The following is a 10899-nucleotide window of genomic DNA, read 5'->3' as shown; positions in this document are numbered from 1 at the left end:
CTGAAAACAAATAGAATTGTAGGAATATACATTTGGATATATTTGAGAACCAGATCTCTAAGAGAGATTGAAGGAAAACCCTGTTTCTAAAGTACAACTTCTCTTTTTGACCAAGTCCTCTGATGGACTATTCTTTGGCATACATGTCAGGGATAGAACACAACGGTCAGTTTCTGACGCAGGGTTCTTCTGTCACCTGGCTGTCACCAGTCAGCAATCACATTTCTTAGCTCATGATCTGCCCCCGTCTCTGCTGGAATGTCTCTTTCCCCCTTCTTCAATTTGCTGCCTTTTGTTCATTCTTCACAGATTCAGTTTAAGCATCACTTCCTTTAGGAAACTTTCTCTGAACCCCTGGTCTGGTTAAGAAAGGAGGCTTTGTGTTCACAGTGTACCCTGTGTAGAACTCTACAACTGTCCTTATCACAATGCACTGTAACTTTGGCTTTGATTGTTTCCCTACCCCCTCACTGCAGTCTGTAAAGTCTAAGATAAGGACATTGCGTTCTTCTTTTTCCTCTTTCCTAAGAAAACCTCAGTTTTGTTCAGGTCTCTGTCCCTCCTGCATGTGGTCCACATAGCTCAAGAAAGGCTACCTCTTTCCTCTCACGAATGGATCTGGTTGTTTAAGCCAGTGATTCTCAACCAGAGGTAAGTTTTCCCCTCCAAGGAACATTTGACAATGTGTGGACACATATTTGGTTGGCACAGCCAAGGCTTGCTACAGGCATCCACTTGGTAGAGGCCAGAGATGCTGCTAAACATCCTACAATGAACTGGGCGGCCCCCTATCCCCTCCCCACTGGGCCCCTTGTCCCCATCAAAGAGTCATCTGGCCCCAAACAACAAAATACTACTGAGGTTGAGGCACTCTGGTTTAAGTCAGTGTTTGTGTGACTTTGTTTCCTGATAGTTAATGGTCTAGGGATGAATATGAACCATACGGATGCAAGGGACTGATATACCATGAATGAAAAAAAGATGGGATGATAAAGCTGGAAAGCTGGATTGTGGTTACATTATGGCGAATTTTAAGTGGAAGACTAAGTATGGTCTTTGTACTGTAATGGAGCAGGGAGTAAGTACCATGATTGAAAAGTATTTCAGGAGAGTAGGTCTACCATGTCACCCGCAGGATAGATGGGAGTGGGACGGAGCATGACAGCCAGGAGCCCCTGAGCCAGCTATTGTTACATTTCCTGAGTGAGGTGACATGGTGGGTGGTCCTATTTAGGTCCCTAGTGGTTATTGTAGTCTCCTACACCCAGAGGGACTCAAGAATGTTTCTTGAATAGTTGGTTTGCAACTGTTTTCTGGAACACAATAAATAGATTATGATTCTGACCCAGTGTTCTTATTACTTAAAAAATCTGTGTCACCTAGATGTCTGTGATTACACGTGGAGAAAAAATAACGTTTAATAAATTCCAAATTTCCCTGTGTTTTGAAAGGACATCATCTTAGGTAAATTTTGCATAAACACTAAAGGCAGTTTGTGTGTGTGTGTGTGTGTGTGTGTGTGTGTGTGTGTGTGTATGTGTGTAGAAATGTTTTCTTGTAGAAGTACCTTTTGAACATACTTTCTTGGGATAGATTTTTGGTACATGTAGCAGTGCCCTGTTGGGTTTCGAGTCTGACTCTGAGGTGAATGCCCAAGATCTCAATGTTGGGGTACCCTTTACCAGCTTCCTGGGGCTTCAGACCTGCAGAGGCAGCCCCCAGGCTTCTGCCCTATCCCACTGCCCCGTTTACTCGGCAGACCTGCCTTCCATCACTTTCCTGGCTGGTGAACACTGGCCCTGAAGGCATTAGGGAAGTTCACTGAGACTTGTTTTTTCCCTTTGTTCCTAGTAATGGTTCCAAGGTAAGTTTTTTTGGCAGGAAAACGACTGTGATGTTTTAGATTAATTCAGGGAAGCTCCTAGTGGACCCCTTAAACATGGCACCCACTGGCAGCCTAATCAGTACTGGCTGCTTTGGTAGTGTGCAAGGACATCTATAGTCCTGGCAATAAGCTTACAGAGAATTTATTCTTTATAGTTGAGTGTAAAACATTGCTTTTTAAGGTGTGCTTTTCTTAGTCAAAAAAACTTAAGACTAGAAAACAAGACATTCTATAAATATATGTTTAATAACTTAGTTTTGTGAGTCCACCCCCCCTTTCCTTTTGATTGTTATAATGGAAAACATTGCTTTCAGTGATTAGAAGTAAAATGTTGATGGCAAATTTAAAAGACATTACGATCCTTTATATCTTTTTTCTCTTGGCAAAGCAATTTAATTAGGAAATAATCTTGTCCTCTAACATCTGACAATTACCATAAAATTATATCCCACTTGGTTGGCAACGAAACCAGTTTGTTCGAATTTGTAGCAAAATTTTGAGCTTTTACATTACTGTGAAAAGACAGTCAGATTTTAAATTAGAAAGATGAGGTTTAAAAAAAAATCAGAAATGCAAAGAACCGCTTTTAAAACGCAATCTCCAATTTTCAGAAGTATGATTTCAGTGGGGCTGAGAGTGGGGAACCTACTAAATCCTTCGGGGAAGGAGAAGGGAGCACCTGGGGAGGGTGCTGATCACATCAGAGCTCAGCTCTTGCTGCCTGTGCACGCGTGTGACTGTGTGCACGCACGCGTGTGTGTGTATGTGTGTGCCTGCGTGTGTGCGCGCGCGCAGCCACAGGGCCGCTGGGGTGCTCGGGCCGCGGGCTTCCTCGCGGCCGGGAGCGGGGCGCGCGTCCCCGGCTGGGCAGACCCGGGTCGTGCGCAAACGCATGCAACGCCGGCTCTTTGTGTGTCTGTGTGGCTCCGCGCCGCCGCGGGCACCATTTTCTGCTCGGCTCGGGACAGGCACATAAAAGGGAAGGCGGCTGCCGCCCGTCGCCGTCCTCTTTCCCTCAGATGCCCTCTGCTGCAGGTTTATTATTACAGTACGGGCCGCGCCGCCTCTCCCCGCGGCCTTGGCCAGCCGCCGGGCTATGCAGCGCCCTGGCCTCCCCAGCTGTCTTTCTAGCATGATACCCTTTTTCATCCACATTTGTGTTTCAGGTGTAGAGAGGAGAGAGTGAACAGGGAGCGGGGCTTTTGTCTGTAAGTATATGCCATTCCCATCCCCGGCCGGGAGCGCTGCTTTCTCTTTTGTGTCGATTTCTTGCCGTTGCTCTTAGCTGGACCCTTCAACCCTGCAGAGTTCATGCTTCTTCCCTCTTAATTTTAAAGAGCTGAAGCGTGTACTTGGAGAAATTATGGCATTTTGGGTCCTACTGCATTAAGGCTGGAATTTAACTTGGGCTTTTTTTTAAAAAATGCACAAGTTAAGAGGGAGAATTCTTTTGCGAAGGGGTGGGGTTTTTTGCTTGTTGGTGTGGTTAATTTTTGTTCTTCTTGCTCATAAAGCATTGTTAGGAACTGTTTTGTTTCTTTTCATGAGATGCACTTTGGTGCATGCAAGCCTCCCCCACCCCCGCGCCTCTTATAAAATGAATTTGTGTCCCTCCATCCTTAGACTTTATTACTCTTTCAAAGCTGCTGTCGCCTCCTGGGGTCTTTCCAGGCATTCGATCTTGCAACACTTTTTTTCCCTGCATTTTCTTATAAAGCAGTTGAACTTCAGGGGAGGGAGGGCTTAAAAATAACTGACTGCTTTTTGCTTGATGATGATAATAATCTCATTTGCATTTATATGTATCTGTAATACCATTATAGGAAAACTCGAAGAGCTTAAGATACCCTGTTAGAGAACTTTTAGTTTTTCTCCATTCATCTTAATTTTTGTCTTAACTTATGTTAACAAAAGAACTGTGTTCTGATGACACAAAGGTTGAGAGGAAAATCACTGCAGCATGTACATTAATGTTTATTTGGTTTAGGGAGAAGGGCATAATGGTGTATATTCCTGACTTTTCCCCCTCAGTGTAGTTTTTTTTTTTTTTTTTTTTAAGCACGGAAGGTTATGTAATGCAGTGCCATTTCCAAAAATATCCACTCTGAGGCATTACACTACGCGGTGGAAGGCTGATTCCTATTCTGCTGTCTTGATTGCAAATATACTGCCAGTAGTATGTCTGGGAACAAAGAGCAGCCAGAAAACAATCTATTTTTATCACTTGGTTCTACTTTTAAGTTTGAACTCCTGCAATTTAAAGATGAACCCAACAATAAGAATAGCCCAGGACTCTGGGAAGCTAGGTACCAGGGATTCCTTTGTCCCCTATTTAAGCCTACAGCCGATTGAAAAGCTCTTTCAGAAGCCCCAGTGGTTACAATAATTTGCATGTAACTTAGCTTAACCACAGAAAATGGTTATTTGTCTGTAGCCTCTAAACAGGCTTTCTCATTTGCTGACCTGTGGTGTGGCAATTTGTCTACTGTATTTAAACATATTTTGCAGGTTGGTTGGTCTCCTTGGACTGAAGAGAGGGAGGGTGCAAGGCCAAGACTGTTAAGGATTCTCAAAATGGTAAGCATTGGTCATCAGAGGAGATTCTCAGTTGCTTCTTATCAGTCTTTATTCCATATAAATATCAACCACCCACCTTCATCCTGCTTGAACCCTCCATTGTTCCTACCCCATCTGACCTTTCAAAGGTTCTGTCTCTAGCCTGGGGAGCTTTGCAGTACAACAATTTATATGAACTGGATGTGGTGAATTAGGGATTAGGTCTTTTGATTTCCAATCATTTTGAATAGAAAACTGAAATTCCTCTTTCAGAAGTGGCGATTTATTTAACTCCAACAACAGAAACCATTCTGTTCTTTAAGAAGAGTGATATGTTGTGACATGCGTGGAAGAGGTGGCAGCAGTAGGGCTCAAACAAAGCAATGAGTCTTCTATTAGAGATAGCCAGAACTTATCCCCCAAAATAGGAGTCTGTGTCCAGCTAATCCAACAGCTATAGAATCTTCTGTCTTTAAAAGCAATATATACATAGAGCATGGACTTTTATATTAATACACTGTCTATTGTATCTCAAACATAATTAGTGTTTTTTTGTTGTTGTTGATTTATAACTTCATTTATGAGAGATATCTGCTCAGTTTTAGAAGATAAGCATGTTATCCTCTAAATGAAAGTGTAACTATTTCTGACAAGCATTATGATCCACAGAGGAGGAAGTTAAGTGTTTGATGACTGATTAAAGAAATAGATGAAATACACGTTATAAACAGTTGAATAAGTGTATTAATTTTCTTTGAAAAATTTCCTCTATGGAAATAAAGTTGAACTGAAAAATAGAACAGAAATGTCATGAAACTTTTCACTTAAGTACAGCATGTCCTCCTGCAGATGTTTATGCTCTTTAAAACACCTCTTTGCCACTTAGAGTGTGTGATTTCCAAATTTAGTTTTCATTTTTTCTTTTAAACGAGGGAGGAATTTAATGAATCAAAATTGAATCCGATGTACTTGATGTTTTCTTTGAGAACAATCCAAGTATAAGCTTCCAACGAGAAAAATGAATCAGAAGCAGTTAAATGAATTCTGTTTGAATTCTGTTAATAAGTAAGCTCTTATTTTTTGTATGTGCCTCACCTGTAATTTCAACAGGTGGGTGTCAAAGCACCTAATCAAATAGATCTTGTTTGGACATAGATTGATAATGACCAAATTAAGGAACTTAAGGTTGGAGGCAAAAGGGATGAACAGAAAATTAAACTAATCAGTAGGTTTTGTGCAAATGGTTCCTAACTCCATATTAAATTCCTAACTAGCCATTGTCATAGAGTTCTAGGATGGTAATAAAATAAACTGCTGCAAAGTATTTTTGTTTATTTAATTATCTTTTACTGTGACTGGCCACATCATCATGTCTTATAGCTCTTTATCCCAGAACCTTACCCTTTGTGTCACCATAGATAGACCATGAAGATTCATGTGTGTTGTGATACGTCAGGTGACCAGTTTGGTTGAACATCAATTTGACCACTGACTCTGCCAAAACTAGCCCTATAGATCAGACTCAAAGAGTAAATATCATGTTTCCATAGTAGTGAGCAGAGTGAGCTTTGTGGAAGGCAAGCATGTGTGCCAAAGCCGAGAATGAAAGTTGGAACGATTTGCATGCCGAAGAGCAAATTCGAGTTATTACTACATGTTGTCAATTTCTCACAGTTGTCGTTTATGTATGGTGGCAGAAAGAGAAATCACAATTTGTTGCTCTTGGAAGGATTTTGAGTCATGGAAAAATTCTCACAACTTTTTGGTGATCCTTTCATCAAGATGTCAGTCCCTTTTGGCACAAGCCCATTGCCTGAAATGAAACCACCGACAGTTATTGTCCGTGGGTGATTCCAAGTAACTTTCTAGCAATTCTCTTATTCCAGGAGGTCTGAGGTCTTCAAAGTCTTTTCACATTCTAATGTAAAAAAAAAAGTTTCGATTGTGTTTTTTTTTAAAACTGATATTAGAGGGGTCTTATACCTCCTTTTCTCCTTTTTGGAAAAATGAAGTTATTTTCTTTCCTTGATTAAAACAGATTACTTTGCTGATCTCTGTAACTGTCTTTTTAAAGACTTAGCCTGTATACAGTAGAAACTAGTACTAGGGAAGCAATAGAGTTAACACCTGGCCACCTCTAGAAAATATACAAACATGCCTTTTCTGTTAAATGTGTATTTCCATTTACATAATTTAAAACATTAAAGAGGATCTAGTTTCAGTGTATTTGAGCTGCTTAGTAAAGGGCCTATTCCAAATACAAATTTATAGTCAGCTCATTCCAGAGTAAGAAATTAACTAGTAGACTCCAGAATTCAAAACAGAGTGATTCAATATTTAGACATTTGACATACCCTAAAGTGATGTTTCACAACGATAATTTGAAGGCACTAAAGAATACTAATGTGCCTTTTGCATTACCAAAAAAATACAACTGCTTTGTTAACACTACAAGGCTTTAATCACATTGTATTCTGTGTAGGGGACCCTTTGGGCACAACTCCAGGGGGCACCATTTACATAGACTACAGTTCATCTGGGGTTGTGCATTTTAGGAGGACTGTTAAAAGTTTTAATTTTGAGTGTGGTTTGCCTTATCTTAGTTTTCTAGAATTTTTTTTTTAATAACTCATCCCTCAGCCTTTTCAGTTTTCTAGTAAACATACGTTTTTCTAGTCCCCACCCCACCCCCTTCTTTGCAATTAACAAGATATTGTGAGTCTGCAGAAATCTTCAGCATTTCTTTAATTTATATTTGGCTTTTTGTTAAATTTAATTTCTAAGATTATATTTTATATGGGTCCTTGGTTTTTACTTAGCTGTTTTATTTTAAAGGTACTTGCTTCAGGTACATCACTGAGAAGAAAATACTTCAGAATGAGCAGATGGGTCTTATTGAATAGTTTGAAAAACTAAATTATTTAATTCAATGTCAAGAGTAAGTCCCTATTTTCAACATGACTACCCTCTGTGCTGTAAACTTGCCTCCAAGTATGGATGTGCCATGGATTCACAGTGGCATAAGCATGGGCTCATTATGTTTTAACAGAGACCTAGGAATTGGAACAATTTTAGATTCTCTCTAAGACCGATGCTGAGCTTTTCAAAAAGATGAGTTGACTCCATTGTACCATTCATAGAGCTCTGCTTTCTGTACAGTCTGTGAAGTGGCATTCATGGGCTTACAAGGAGACTCTTTCAATAATCTCTCCATTAACATAAGGTTTCCTTGTTTGAAGAAAAATACAAAGATTGCGGAGGGATGAGGTCCTGTTGGTAGCTGTGCCGTTGGGTTTTGGAATGTAAATTTACAAGTTGCTTAGTGATTCTTGATTGTGGAGATGCTGAAAAGTACCTAGGAGGGTAATTTTAGATGGTATTTTCTCTTTCACCAGGTCTTCTAGCACACTGTGAGGGGAGAATTGGGAATTGTTTAGGGAATGAGGACAGTAGGGATGGTCTATCTGGGTTTAGCCCCAGTCCTGCTTCCTCTTGAACTAAATAGATATTTCAGGCAGGAGAAGATATTTAAGCAGAAATCTTGGAATAAACAGTTATTTAAAGCACCATTCTATTTTTTTGTTTGTTTGTTTCTTCTATTTTAACCTGATGCAATCCTTAAAAACTGGCATGTAAATCAGATCTTCATAAATACACTGAAGGAATTCACTTTATTTTAAACCCTAAGATGAATACTTTGAAATAAGAAAATACACTTCTAAAATATGAATACTTTAGTAAGCCAAATGAGTAACCTCCAGATTATGAGTCTTATACATCCTGTTCACTTACATTGGACCGACTGGGAGCCTTGGAGTGAAGTACTGTGGCCTCCTTGCTCTTGCACATATTTTTTTAAATGCTGTTTCTGGCTGGAAAGTCTTTTAAGGTCTTATTCTCACAACCAAAGTGAAATGGAGGGTTGAGTTAATTATCTGAATAATTATGCTTAAAACAAAAAAAAAAGTTGATTTTTGTCTGATTCATCTTGGCTATTCAAAATGTTGCTGGAGTGAGGTAGGAGTGGGAGGGATTTGCCTGAATTATCTGAATAATTCCTTTCTTATACAGGAAAAAACTAGCAATAAGGAAATCTTACCAGCAAATCCAATTTGAGTATACCAGAAAATATATTGCATGTACATGGACTGTGTCATCATAGTTGATCAAGATATATTTTTAAAATTCTAATTTTAAACCACTCCTTTGCTTTGTACTGGAAAACAGGTTAACCATAAATCTCAGCCCACAGCTGTAGAAATTATGGTTACTAAAAATATTACTTATTGGTTCTAAATTTATCTGAAATGGGTATTTCTGGACATGTTTTGCACCTAAGGACAGCTTCAAGAATCTCTCATCTCAGTGGTTTAAAAAACAGCAGTGATCCTGAAACTGATCTATTAGCACATGACAGTATTAGCAGCTCTAATGGTTTGGGACTTAAGCATTAGCGTGGCTCTCAACTAAATTCTAAATATCAATTCAGTTATTTGTAGCAGTGACATGGTATTAACCTAGTGTAACACTAGATTATACTCTCTTGCATTATTTGTTAGTTGGATCCATACATTTCTTTCACTGACCAGCTAAATTATAGGCTCCCAGAGGGTTTATAAACGTCATATATAGTGCTTAATAAAGTATTAAATATATGTTAGAAGCTCAGTAAATATTTGGTCTATACATGCTAATACCTATTAAGTTGGACTTTCAAAAAATTAATCGTTAATGACTTAATCTTGTTTGGTTTTCGTGGACTAGAAGTAATTTGTATCCTTCCATTCCTCTAAAGAGCTAGGAAGTTGAAGTGAGTGTAATTTTAGTTTCCACAGGAAATTATTTTCCTTCCCCCCCCCTTTTCTTTTTTAATGTACCTCAATGGCATATTGATTGTTTTTAATAAATTTATTTTATTTTTTTTGGCCACGTTGGGTCTTCGTTGCTGCAGGTGGGCTTTCTCTAGTTGCAGGGAGCGGGGGCTACTATTTGTTGTGGTGTGCAGGCTTATCACTGCAGTGGCTTCTCTTGTTGCGGAGCATGGGCTCTAGGCACGCGAGCTTCAGTAGTTGTGGCACACAGGCTCAGTAGTTGTGGCGCATGGGCTTAGTTGCTTCGCGGCATGTGGGATCTTCCCAGACTGGGGCTTGAACCCGTGTCCCCTGCATTAGCAGGCGGATTCTTAACCACTGCACCACCAGGGAAATCATCCATTATTTATTAACAGGAGAAAAAAAATGTGCTTAAGCCATAAAGCCACTTACCCAAAAAGAATGGCTTGCAATTGCTCACCTTTACCAGCATTTAGAACCACACTCTGAACAACCTGGTACGATGCTAGCTCTCCAGGTTTGATCTAGCTGTGGTACTCAAAACTCACAGCAGCTTCTCCTGCAGTCCTAAAAATCCCCTCTGGGATCCAGGAGGACCTTTGCTCCCAGTTTTGTACTTTGCTCCCAGTACACTTCCACTGGTACTTATTTCCAGGATAATCTCATTCTGTGATATTATGAAAGTGGTCCCAAGAAAACAAAGATGCCATGTCTGAAAGTACTGAAGAAAATGAGAAGAGTGAAAAAAAAAAAAAGAAAATGAGAAGAGTTAGCAGTAGGGTTATGCATATATTCCCATGTCAGCTGGACAAGTTTTTGTTGTTGTTGTTGAGCATTTTCTTTACGCTTAGTTCTTTGCATTATGGAAAGTGCACAGTTGGCCAGTGGCCTCAGTGGATTTATATTTTAGTTGTGGCAAGAAGACTAATATGCATGACAAACTTAAACATTGTCTTGCGGTATAATCTAGTGCTAAATTGTAAAATGCAGAAGAGTGGTATCATTGGGGACTGGGGATTATAGGCAAAAACTTTTTTTTAAGGAGGTAGAAATTCAGCTAGACCCAGAGATGACAAATGTATGGCATGTGTGCCACCACTGACTCCTGCTATATACCTGTGGCAGACATTGCTAATCAGTGTCTTGACGCTCATTATTATTATTCACCCTGAATATGATTTCCCAATCCTCACAATCTTGTTCTGTTAACAACTGATTGGAGTGTGGGCACAAAATTTGAAACTCAGAAGCTCCTTGAGAGCAGGTACTATGCCTTCTTAAGATTTTTAGGGCTTAGCATCAATCCTTAATAAGTATTGAGTGAATGAAGAATTAAGAATATTCCGGTAGATTTAGTTGAGAGAAAAGCATATTTCTCATAAAAGAAAAGTATGCTTACAGGAGTGAGCATAATGCATTTTTACTACAGTAGGGAATGTCCTCCTCCCTGTTTAGGGCCTCTATGCTCTCAAAGACAGACCTCACACACTCGACCTAGAGGTTGAGGACTTGATGTGCTGAGCCAGAGGAAGCCACTGAGCGGGCATCTTGGAGATGGCCCGAGGCTCTCACTCAGGTTCCAGCCTGTCTCAGGTTCTTTGCGTTTTGATTGTGCCCAACAGAAAA

At 39.8% G+C, this 10899-nt stretch overlaps 1 protein-coding gene across 1 annotated transcript in view; it reads left to right on the top strand.

The window, feature by feature from the left end:
• Nucleotides 1-2998: 2998 nt before the first annotated feature.
• NREP (neuronal regeneration related protein) overlaps nt 2999-10899 on the top strand; it is a 28608-nt gene continuing 20707 nt past the window's right edge. The window contains exons 1-2 of the mRNA XM_024743397.1: nt 2999-3093; nt 4394-4462. Coding sequence (XP_024599165.1) covers nt 4460-4462 — 3 coding nt within the window. The 5' untranslated portion in view covers nt 2999-3093; nt 4394-4459. The remainder of the gene's footprint in view (nt 3094-4393; nt 4463-10899) is intronic.

The sequence above is a fragment of the Neophocaena asiaeorientalis genome, unplaced genomic scaffold (assembly GCF_003031525.2).
Source record: "Neophocaena asiaeorientalis asiaeorientalis breed wild unplaced genomic scaffold, Neophocaena_asiaeorientalis_V1.1 scaffold26, whole genome shotgun sequence".
NCBI classification, from domain to species: domain Eukaryota; kingdom Metazoa; phylum Chordata; class Mammalia; order Artiodactyla; family Phocoenidae; genus Neophocaena; species Neophocaena asiaeorientalis.
Note: the sequence above shows the minus strand (reverse complement) of the source record. Positions and strands in the feature narration are given on the sequence as shown.